At 49.8% G+C, this 11,924-nt stretch overlaps 1 protein-coding gene across 1 annotated transcript; it reads left to right on the top strand.

Annotated features, from left to right (window-relative positions):
* The first annotated feature begins 1,060 nt into the window (after window positions 1-1,060).
* Window positions 1,061-3,223, top strand: Chst14 (carbohydrate sulfotransferase 14). The gene has a single exon (XM_050134463.1). It carries the CDS (start codon window positions 1,216-1,218, stop codon window positions 2,344-2,346), a length of 1,131 nt encoding a protein of 376 aa, XP_049990420.1. The 5' UTR covers window positions 1,061-1,215; the 3' UTR covers window positions 2,347-3,223.
* Window positions 3,224-11,924: the final 8,701 nt, after the last annotated feature.

The raw sequence follows: 11,924 nt of genomic DNA, 5'->3' as shown, positions 1-11,924 counted from the left end.
CTCCACCCATCTAGTGTTGTGCTCTGTCATGACTAGAAATTGTTTTAGAGGAAGATCAGCATAGACAGACATGGTGGAACATGCCTGTAATCTCAGCACTCAGGAGTCTGAGGCAGGAAGATCCAGAGGTCAGCCTTGACGCCTCTGAAAACCATGAAACAATCTATAAGGAAAAAAAGCAGCGTCACAGCTATGCCCAGAATTTACCTGTCAAGTGGCTGTGACGACTGAGGAAAATAATGCAAAACTTTTTATTACCTTTGACCTCCAATTCTGTTCTATTTCACAACCTTGTCAGACCCCATGTTCAGATTCAAACGAGTGTTTAACTCTGTTCAGACAGGAACCGGTTGAATACCATCTTTCAAAGGTCTCTGGGAACTGACCGTACGTAGCCCACGTGGCCATCCTGATGCCACTGGCACGTCTTGCCTCCAAATGAGGAGTCTCTTTTTATGTGCTTGCTGCGTTGCTGCGTTCCGTTGTGCTTGCAGGCTACACGTAGACCCGAGGTGCTTGTCCTTAACTTCTACCCAGAATGTCCCAGTTAGCCTTTGGCTTCAGAGTTGGGAGGGGTTATTCCATCTACAGACAGATCAGCGCTGCTCGGTGGATAACCCCCAGGAATGTCACCATGGAGACGTTAGCCAGGGCTTGACAGAGTGGCCCTGTCCTGGACTGAGGGAGGGAAGGACGGCTAAGGACCATACTTTTTGAACCCGCAGAGTGGTGGGCTGTCCTGCCTTCAGATCACCCGTTGGAGGACCGGCTTTGCCAGGGCAGTTTTAAGGCAGTATGGTGGGTGCAAGTCTTATGTTCAGCTCCCAGAGGGCACGTGTTGCAAGACGTCTAGCTCTCTTCTGCTTTCCAGGTCTCACTGAGCTTTTCTCCCCAGGCCCGGGGGTCTGGAGTAGCCCTGACTCAAACGTCTTTTCCCGGGCAAGGGTCTGCCTTCGGCCTCCCCAGAAAGCTCTTACGACTCGGGCACCCGCCTCTCTCCCCGCCCCACCCCCAACGTGGGCCCGCCCCCGAGTCTGTAGCACGGCGGGGCGGGGGGGCGGGGTGGAGAGCAGCCGGGCGGGACATCCGGCCCTGGTCCCAAGCTGCACCCGGGAGCCGGCCACCCACTAACCCTCCCGCCCCCGAGATCTCCAGCCTCCAACTGCAGTCGCCTCCCCAGCAGTCCCGAGATCGGCGAAGTCTGCCTGGATCACCATGTTTCCTCGCCCTCTGACCCCACTGGCGGCCCCAAAAGGCGCCGAGCCCCTGGGCCGCACGCCGAGGCGGGCCCCATTGAGTAGGGCCCGTGCTGGGCTCGGGGGGCCACCCCTGCTGCTGCCGTCCATGCTGATGTTTGCCGTGATCGTGGCCTCCAGCGGGCTACTGCTCATGATCGAGCGGGGCATCCTATCGGAGATGAAACCCCTTCCCCTCCACCCTTCCAGTCACAAAGGCGCGGCCTGGCGTGGGACAGCTCCCAAGCCTGGAGGCCTATCCTTGGATGCTGGGGACTCGGACTTGCAAGTGCGGGAGGACGTCCGAAACCGGACCTTGAGGGCGGTGTGCGGACAACCGGGCATGCCCCGGGACCCCTGGGACCTGCCGGTGGGACAGCGGCGCACCCTACTGCGCCACATCCTCGTAAGTGACCGCTACCGCTTTCTCTACTGCTACGTCCCCAAAGTGGCCTGCTCTAACTGGAAGCGCGTGCTGAAGGTGCTGGCGGGCGTCCTGGACAACGTGGACGTCCGCCTCAAGATGGACCACCGCAGTGACCTGGTGTTTCTGGCAGACCTGCGGCCTGAGGAGATTCGCTATCGTCTGCAGCATTACTTCAAGTTCCTGTTTGTGCGAGACCCCTTGGAACGCCTCCTGTCTGCTTACCGCAACAAGTTTGGGGAAATCCGAGAATATCAGCAGCGCTATGGAGCTGAAATTGTCAGGCGCTACAGGGCTGGAGCTGGCCCCAGTCCTGCAGGGGACGATGTCACCTTCCCAGAGTTCCTGAGATACCTGGTGGATGAGGATCCTGATCATATGAATGAGCACTGGATGCCTGTGTACCACCTGTGCCAACCATGTGCTGTGCACTACGACTTTGTGGGTTCTTATGAGAGGCTGGAGGCTGATGCCAACCAGGTGCTCGAGTGGGTGCGAGCCCCACCCCATGTCCGGTTCCCAGCTCGCCAGGCCTGGTACCGGCCGGCTAGCCCGGAAAGTCTGCATTACCACCTGTGCAATGTCCCGCGAGCCCTGCTTCAGGATGTGCTGCCTAAGTATATCCTGGACTTCTCCCTCTTTGCGTACCCACTGCCCAATGTCACCAGGGAAGCCTGTCGCCAGTGACAGTAGTGAGCCGGCAACTTTTGGAGTTTGGTTTTAATGACATCGGCTTCGAGGTACCTTTCAGAGAATCCTCTGGCTCTGGGGCTTGCCAGTTTCTCTAGATGTCTCCATATCTCAGTGGCTGGGACTCAGGCTGTCCTTGTCCAGCGGTAGGGCCAGACACAAGTATGTTACTCAAGCCATATGTTTGATCTAAAGACTGCCTCCAGACCCCTTGCTGCTGGGCCTGTGCCGTTCACCTGGTCCATCGGAACGTAACCTGTGGCCAAATCCCAAAGGTGGGACCAGCCGAGCACATGATCACGCCTGGGACCAATGGTTCTGACTCCCGTTTGCTCACCCCATGGACCTCGGGACTGGAGCGAGCTGTGGTGCCTTAGACATGAATTTTGAGCCTTTCTACTCCAGACTTTGAATTTCCTACACTTTCCTACACATTTTTCATTTTCCCAAGGAAAGAAAAACTGAAAGTAGGGCCCTTACCTCACAGCTCTAAGATCCAGCCCTTCAAGCATCCAAAGACGTGCGCCTGACCTCTTCCTAGGGCTCTTGGAGCATCTTCAATAAACCTCTTTTCCCTACAAAGCCTTTGAGATTGTGTCTTGGCCTGTGTATCTGGCTGTCACTTGTCTAATGCATTTATTTAAAATGTGTGTGTATATATACATACATACATACATATATACATACGTTTCTCTGTGTAGCCCTGGCTGTCCTGGAATTCACTTTGTGGATCAGGCTGGTTTCAAACCCAGAGATCTGCTTGCCTTTGCCTCCTGAGTGCTGGAATTAAAGGCATGAGCTTCTATGCCCAGTTAAATGTGTATATATTGATAGAATCTTTGTAAGGACTGACTTTTAATAAAGCTGTTTTGTATACAAAGTGAGTGTTTTCTGCGATTGCCCTCAGTTCCCATGGTTGCGGGGGTGGGGAGGAGACCCCTACATGCTTGCCCCCCCCCAGATCAAAAGAGGAAGCTTTCAGTTAGGAGCAGTAAGACCTAACTAAACCTACTTACGTAGGTCCAGTGGCCAGTGGCCTCTGTCACACAGGGGCCTTAAATTAAAGATGGAGCCTTTTGGGACTTCTAAAAGGCTCACACACTCAAGTTTCTAAGATGCCATTTTAAAAGGCAAGGCTGGTCAAGAATGACATCAGCCAGAAGAGGGGAGTGTACACACCTCTTAATCCAAGAACCCCGGGAGTGGAAGGGGTGCAGAGTTTGTGGTCAGCCTGGTACATACAGGAAGTCCAGACCAGCCTGAGCTATACAGTGTGCCCTCAGGTACAAAGCACACATAGGTACCTGGAATGAGGGCTGGAGAGGTGGTTCAGAGGGTAAATCTAGGACTGGAGCTCACATCTCAGCACTCACCTCTGGTGCGCACAGCTGCCTGGAACTCCTGCTCCCAGGGGATCCAGCAGCTCTGAGCTCTGGGTACCAATACACACACAGATGCATACAAACACCCAGGATTAGAGGTGAAGTGAGGCAGAGAAGAAGGGGGGGGGATGAACAGGAGGCGTGGGCTCTGCATTGTCTTAGGGCAGGCAGGGAGACTTTGGAGACTTTGTGGTTTTGTTTTCTGGCTTTGGTTTTGGTGGTTTTATCTTTTTAATTTTGGTTTGGTTTTGATTTGGGTTTTTTGTTTTGTTTTGTTTTGTTTTTTTAAATTTTGGTTGGTTTGGTTTTTAGGTTTTTGGTTTTTTGAGACAGACTTCTGTCTCTATGTAGCCTTGGCTGCCCTAGAACTTGATACGTAGACTAGACTGGCCTCGAACTCAGAGATCCACTTGCCTCACGTCTCCGAGTAAGGGAATTAAAGGTGTGGGCCACCATGCAGGCTAATTTTTTTTTTTTCAATACAGGGTTTCTCTGTGTATCCCTCTGACTGTCCTGGAACTCACTCTGTAGATTAAACCAGACTGGCCTTGAACTCACAGAGATCCGCCTGCCCCTGCCTCCCTGAGAGCTGGGATTAAAGGCATGGCCAACATTGCCTGGCTTAATTTTCTTTTTAAGGTATGGTGGCCCGGCTATACTTTTTTATTTTGTGTTGGCGTGGGGAGAGTTCTTACTATACCTAGGTTGGACTTACAATCCTGATGTCTCAGCCTCTGGAGCAGCCTGAATTACAGATGCCTACCACCATGCGTGCTAGGAAGACCCCTTAGTGGAGAAGCTAACATCCCTACCCCAGCATTTTCAAACAGGAAGAAGGCAATGTGTGAACAAGGGGAGAGCTGAGGATTACAAGAAGATACTGTCACTAAGTCCTAGGAGCCTCGAGGGCCTCAGGAGTCCTCCTATCCCGCTCCCTGCTCTTTCTCACTTGGGGTGTCACCTCATTAGTCACCTAGCTAGGGCCACTGAGCACAGGCAACCTAGGAAGCCCAGAGAATGCAAGGTCCCGATGCTGGCTCCGCTTCATTCCACTTAATACTGAGGGGTTCAGTTCTCTAAAGTGTCTACATCGTATTTTACAGATGTAGGGATCGAGCAGCCCACTCAAAGAGTCCACCCTAGGTATACATGCCTCCCAGGTAGGAGGGAAGAAAGGGCAGACACACAGACACATGGGCCAACCGACCACACCGGGAGGTCTAGAAAGTTTGTGGAAGGTGGGAGTCGAGAGGAGAAAGGTTAGAAAGCCAGGATTGCATGAAGGGCTGATGGGCTTGCAGACAGGGGCAGATTTCTCCACTCTTATTTGGAAAGAATAAGCCCAGCCTAACTGGCCAGCAACAGCCTCTAAAGGGGAAGGGGGAAGGCCAAATGAGGTCCTTGATAGGATTAGCGTATCGGTTCTTGACAACCTGGCAGAAAGGGGATCCTGATGGCCAGAGGTGGACGGCTGTGATGTAGAAGTGAGGTAGTAAGAGCGGGGAGAACAAGACAAACAGCATCTGCTGGACTTCTTAAAAAAGGTCCACAAGGAAATGATGGAGAGTTGTGAGGCCCCGCTGGCTCTAGTGGGAAGGGGCTTACCCTGGGTGCCCAGGCCAGAGCTGGAGGGTGCTGTGGGCTCACATCATGAGGACTTTTCAGGACTGGATGCTAAAACTACTTCTTTCAGGTTTCTTTAGAATTCTTGCCTTTCCCTGGGTCAGTTGTGATCCCACAGAGAAAAACCCTATGCTATAAGTTGGCTCCTTGGAGAAATAGGGCCCCTCAAAAGTAACTCCGCTCACAACAACTCAGGTTCCCTGGACGCATGGGGATGAGCGTTAACTTCTGTAGGGTCACCTGAGTCTGGGCCTGACTCCACTTCCAAGTCCCAGAACCTGTCCATTTCTCTGCCTGTCTGAAGCTGCTGCAAAGAAATCACCTTAAGCTCTCAGGTCTTTTCCCCTGGGTTCAGGAAGATACACCATACTGAACCCTGCAGGAAGCCAGAAAGGCACCCACCTTCCTGGCAGAATATAGAACCCTCACTTCTAGGTGATTCAGTCACCAGAGGAACCAGGCTCCTAGGATGGCCTTTCTTTGCTCATGCTAGGCAGGCGCTCTACCAGTGAGGGGCATCCCCAGCCTTTGTGGCTTTTGTTTCTTAAATATTTAATTAGGTGGGGGAGGGCATGCATACCATAGCAAAGCCTTGGCAATGAGAGGGCAGCCTTGAGTGTGTCCTTGCCTTTCTCCAGTGTTGAGACAGGGTCCTTGCTGTTTTGTCACTGTGGACGCCAGGCCAGATGACCTTTAAGCTTCTGGAGATTCTCCTGTTGTCGCCTCCTGTCTCCTCAGAGGAGCACATGAGTTACTGTGTTCAGCAGTGGATGGGCAGAGGGGATTCAAACTCAGATCCTGAAGTCTTTATTCATCTCCAAAGCTCTTGTTTATTTGTTTGCTTCTTTTTTTTTGTTTTTGTTTTTGTTTTTGTTTTTGCTGGAGGGTGGTGGTGTTGAGACAGGTTTCTTTGTGTAGTCCTGGCTGCCCTGGAACTCACTTTGTAGACCAGGCCTTGAACTCATGGAGATCTCCTGAGTGCCGAGATCAAAGGTGTGTGTCACCACAGTCCTCCTTCAGATTTTTAAACATTTTATTTGTATTTATGTGAAAGAGCACATCAACATATACGTATGTGCACATGTGTGCTGGTCCCTTAGGAGTCCAGAGCAGGGTACTGGAGCCACTGGAGTTGTAAGCAGCTGTAAGCCTCCCAAGCCCAGATGTGGGAATGGAACTCAGGGCCTCTGCAAGGGCCTTCGCCACTGCCACCGGGCAGGAAGCCTGTTCTCTAGTAAGGCCGCTCCCCAGTTCTTCAGCTCCCTTCTGCCTGGTCCAGCAGAACAGTCCCCACCAAGGCCAGGAGCATTGTGGGATCAGCCCTGATTCTGTCATCGTAGGTAGGGGGCATAAGGAGGACCAAGGCCAAGCCAGGTCATCCAGGGTCCTGTAACCTTATAGAAGGAAGGCTGTGGCAGCCTTGATTTTGAGATGTGGAGGTCTGGGGAGCAGAAAAATAAAAGGGGGGCTCTTTAGTGAGGTGTTCCTGCCAGGAGCCAGGTGATATCCCCAGACCTGTTATAACAGCCCCTGCCTCGCTGCCAGCTTGCAGATGGATGGACCTAAACACTGTCTAGGGACAGGAACATGCCTAAAACGTTCACCTGACTATGGCCTTTCTCAGCCCTGGAGGAGATTAGCTGGCCTTGCTACCTCTGCTAGAGTATTATAGGCAATAGGTGTTATTATTATTGCTTTCCATTTGGTTTGGCTTTTTTTTTTTTTTTTTTTTTTTTTGAGGTAAGGTCTCACTCTGTAGCCCATGTTGTTCTAGAACTTACTATGTAGTCCTGGCTAGGTTCCAACTCCCAGAAGGCCTCCTGCCTCAGCCGTCCATATGCTGGGATATAGATGTGAGTCACCACCCTCAATGAAGAGGCAATAGAGCCTTAAACATCCCATGTACTAGCTGGATGGTGGTGGCACACTTCTTTAATCCCAGCACTTGGGAGACAGAGGCAATCTCAGTGAGTTGGAGGCCAGCCTGGCCTACAAAGCAAATTCCAAGACACCCAGTAACAACGCAGAGAAACCCTGTCTCAAAAAACAAACAAAAAAAAAAAAAGGAAGGAAGAAGGAAGGAAGGAAGGAAGGAAGGAAGGAAGGAAGGGAAAAAAAGAAATGCTAGCTGGAAGGAAGTGAAAGTGTTCCTCCTCCCACTAAGAAATTTGGGGCCCAGAATGGAAAGACCTGGCCTAGACGTGATGGTCTCCTGAGTTTTCAGACCCTCGGGAGGGAAGCTGTGACAGCAGGGACCAGCAGGGACGTGGCCATGTGCGGCATGCTTGTCATGAGAGGTGAGACTAAGAGAGATGCCCAGGAGTCAAAGGGTGACCACAGGAATTCCCCAAAAGGAGCGCTTTTAGAAAGCAACCCATGTCCCTAAAAGAGAAGTCAAAGAGGGCTGTGTGCACATTTATAACCCACCCAGCCTTCCCTGAGGGTTTTATCTGTCACGGACCGTGGTTATGGGGGGAGTCCCAGTGGTAATAAAGGTCGCAGAGGGAGCAAATTCTCGTGTCCCGACTCAGAATCTGCCACGAGCCTCTTCTCTGAGCTCAGTCTTCTCACTTTCACTAACTGCTGAGGGCTGGCCGACCACCTTGGGGGGGGGAGTTTTGCGTAGTATCAAGCTCTGTGCACACACACACGCACACACACACACGCACACACACACACACCACAATCCAGAGAAGCAGTGTTGTGAGAAGTCAGGAGTCAGGAGGTCCTGGATCCAGACTCTTGCTCAGGAGGCAGTCACAAAGACTTTAAACCCTCTCTGAGCCTGTTGCCCTACAAGTGGAAGAAACAATTCAACCGCTATCATGAAGAGTGACTGGGACTAAGGAGAACACAGTTAAGAAGGTTGCAGGCTCTTGCAGCAGACTCAAGTTTGGTTCCCAGTACCCACATTGGGGGAGCTCACAATCACCTGTAACTCCAACTCCAGGGATCCGTCACTGCAAGCACCTGTAAGCTCCTTTCTCTCTGTCTTGGTCTCTCTCTGTCTCTCTGTGTGTGTCTCTCCCTCCCTCTCTGTTTGCCACACAGAAAGAAAGAAAGAGAGAAAGAAAGAAAGAATAAAAAAAAGAAAGAATAAAAATATTTTCTTCTAAATTGATTTGTATTTACGTGCTTTGGTGTTTTGCCTGCATGTGTGTCTGTGTGTGTCTGTTGGATCCCTTGGAACTAGAGTTGGGAATTGCCATGTGGGTGCTGAGAACTGAACCCAGGACTTCTGGAAGATCAGTCAGTGCTCTTAACTGCTAAGACATCTCTCCAGCCCTGAAAAATAGTTTCTTTAAAAAGAGGTGAAAGGTGAAATGTATCCAAATAAGTGGCTGATGTCTGCAGAGAAGGGATTAGTAAGTGCTGCGGTGAGCAACTGGCACCCCAGTACAGGTGAGTCTCCCAGAAGACGAAACTCACCCCCTTCTCAGTCAGAATGCTGTCTCCAGCAAGTCTGAGGACTGAGAGTATTCTTCCTGCCCCAGGCCTTTTACCTTCCTCAGAGGTGACATGGAAAAGCCAGGCTGGGAACTTGGTTGATGACCCGGCGGGGTGGGCCCAGACATTTTCCTCCCACAGTGGAGAGCGTGATGCCCATGCAGGAGATCTCTGTGTGTCTGGGAACACTGTGTATACCCTTTGGAAGGCAGGGCAGAAGAAGGGAGGCCCCAGCTTCTTAAGTCCACGCCAGAAACGTCTCCTTCCACGGCTCTGCCCATTCTCATGCAGGAATAAGAATCAGCTCACACATCCGGAGACGGATTTATCCTGACTGGCTAGTTGTGCCAAACCTTGAGCTCCCCCCCCCTTTTTTTTGAAAATGTTCAAATCTACAGGAACATTATAAAAATAGTACAATGAGCACCGTAACCCAGATTCTCCTGTTAGCATTGGACACTTTGTTTTCCCTCTTTGAATGTGTATGTTTTGTTAAACCTTTACTCTGGTGCTAAGGCCCCCAAAACTCTAGCATGGCCCCCCATCAGGAAAAGGACATTTTGCTGCATAACTCACTGCTGTCATCAAAGTTAAGACATCGCACCCAAAACATCAGCACTATGTAAGCCATATTCAAGTTTTCCAATTGTCTGAAAAAATGACTGTTACAACTTAAAAAAAAAAATCAAAAATCCTGTGCTGTATTTTCTTGGCTTCTTAGCATTCTTGAATTTTGTTTTTATTACTACTGTTATTATTATGTTGTTGTTGTTGTTGTTGCTGTTATTTTTCAAGACTGTCCTGGAACTCACTCTGTAGACCAGGCTGGCCTTGAACTCACAGAAATCTGGCTGCCTCTGCCTCCCGAGTTCTGGGATTAAAGGTGTGCGCCACCACCTTTATTTATTTTATTTTATTATTTTATTTTATTATGTGCATGAGTGTTTTGCTCACATGTATGTCTGTGTACCATGTGTATGCCTGATGCCCTTTGAGGTCAGAAGAAGGTGTTAGATTTCCTGGAATTGAAATTACAGGTGGTTGTGAGCTGCCGATTAAGTTCTGGGATTTGAACCTGGATCCTCTGCAAGAACAAGTGCTCTTAATGACTGAGTCAGCTCTCCTGAGAATTAAACTAAGGTCATCAGACTTGGTGGCCTTCCCCTGCTTTTAAAACAAAATCTTAGGTTTTGGCAGGTCCTGGTGTGGTGAAGATCAGTGTGCCTGAGGTGGAGACCGTTCCAACCTACTTTGTACAATGAGCCTGGCCTCCGTGGTCAGCCTGTTTTGACTCCCTTAGGCCACTTCAGAAATCGTGTCTCTTTTCCACCCCCTTTCTAGACCGCCAAGGAAAGTGCTGCATTAGCTTACACACTGTGCAATACTGAGGGGGTAGCAATTCTCTGGGTACAGTCATAATTGAATTCTGTCCTGTTGCTTAGCAACTCCAGGACATTTCAGCCCTTTCCAGCCAGAGGGTGGGTAGAGGGGGTGACAGAATGAGTGGCTGGGTCCTTTTTGCTCTGGGGGGTCTCCACACGGCCAGGAATCTAACAAACAGGGAGGTTCTTGCATCAAGGGAGCTCCTCTCCTCCTCTCAAGGGGCAAGCTGTATCTTCGGGGTCCTTCCTGTGTGGCCTGGAAGACACATCATGCCATGGAATGTGGAGAGGAGGGTCTGAGGACGTAGAGGAGGCTGCACAGCAACCCTACAGTGAGATGGAGAGGGGAGGATCCAGGTGTGAACCGCATCATGCCAGGAGAGGCTCTCAGGCATCTTTGGAGGCCGCCTTGGCTCTGGGTTTCTGTGGGAGACCTGGGCACCTCCTTAATCACCCAGCCTGCTGTACCAATTATCCAAACTCACAGAACAGGTCCTCTCCTGGCCTTAGCACAGAAGCAGAGAATCACGTAATCTTGAAGAAAGATCTAGAACGTTGCACATTTTACTTAGTTAAGGTTTAGGGTCAATCGTTTTTAGCTGGGGTTCTCAGGACCCCTTAGGGAACCCAAAAATAATCAAAGGGGTAAATTGCAGAGAAAGTTACATCATTTTTACACATTTCTGAGAAGTTAGTAAATTCCTGTTTTCTGAATATTGACTGTCATCTATGGGTGGTACCAACATGTCTGTGCCACTTTACAGATGCTAAAATAGCACTGACGTTAGACCCTGCCGTGTTCATGACGGAATACATATCAGCATTTCTGTTGTTTAGTCCATTGGTTGCTTTTTAGAGCGAGCATCTTCCATAGCCCAGGCTGGCTTCAAGGGTGACCTTGAGCTGGTTCTGCTGCCTCTGAGTCCCTAGTGCTGGGATAACAGGGATGCATTACCTCACCCTGCTGCATAAGTGTTCTCAGCTTCATGTTTATCATTATTTGAAAAACAAGCCTACATCGGAGCTCTAGAATTGTTCTCACTGAAGGAGAAATGCCGGGCTGGGCCATTTGCCCACAGTTCTTAGTGCTTTTTTATGTCTCTTCCTGTAGTCCATCCCCTTTTTAAATTTTTGTTTCTGCTTTTGTTTTGTGTGTGTGTGTGTGTGTGTATGTGTGTGTGTGTAAAACAGGTTCCAACCCTGTAGTATGGGCTGCTTCAAACTTGTGCTGATCTTTATGGTTCTGCCTCCAGAATACTGGAGTTATACTTTAAGTTTATCTTTCTCTCCAAAAAGAGACTGGGCCTTGCTGTGAACCCCTGAACTGGGGCAATTCTCCCAGCTGGCTCAGTATCCCAAATAGGTAGGATCTCATTCTAGCTCAGGCTGGTTCAAACTCATGACAATTTTCAGTCTCCCAAGTATTGAAATTATAGGATCAAATAAATCGTCACACCTAGCTTTCTTTTTAAATATTTATTTATTTATTTATTTATAAACGCTCTTCTGTGAATGAAATGTTCTCACAGCCCTGCGTACCAACCAAGAAATGGTAAGGATTGTTCTGTTTTTGGCATTCTTTCTTATAGCTCTTCTTCTTATTTTTTAAAAGATTTATATATATACAGTGTTCTGACATAGAGGGCACCAGATCACATTACAGATGGTTGTGAGCCATCAGGTGGGCGCTGGGAATTGAACTCAGGACCTCTGATAGAGCAGCCTGTGCTCTTAATCTCTG

This window comes from Alexandromys fortis, unplaced genomic scaffold, assembly GCF_014885135.2.
Source record: "Alexandromys fortis isolate MF-2015 unplaced genomic scaffold, M_Fortis_MF-2015_v1.1 scaffold_6, whole genome shotgun sequence".
Taxonomy (NCBI): domain Eukaryota; kingdom Metazoa; phylum Chordata; class Mammalia; order Rodentia; family Cricetidae; genus Alexandromys; species Alexandromys fortis.
Note: the sequence above shows the minus strand (reverse complement) of the source record. Positions and strands in the feature narration are given on the sequence as shown.

Excerpts from the sequence above, each read along its gene's own strand:
- Chst14 (XM_050134463.1), top strand. The coding sequence starts at position 1,216 with ATGTTTCCTCGCCCTCTGACCCCACTGGCGGCCCCAAAAGGCGCCGAG.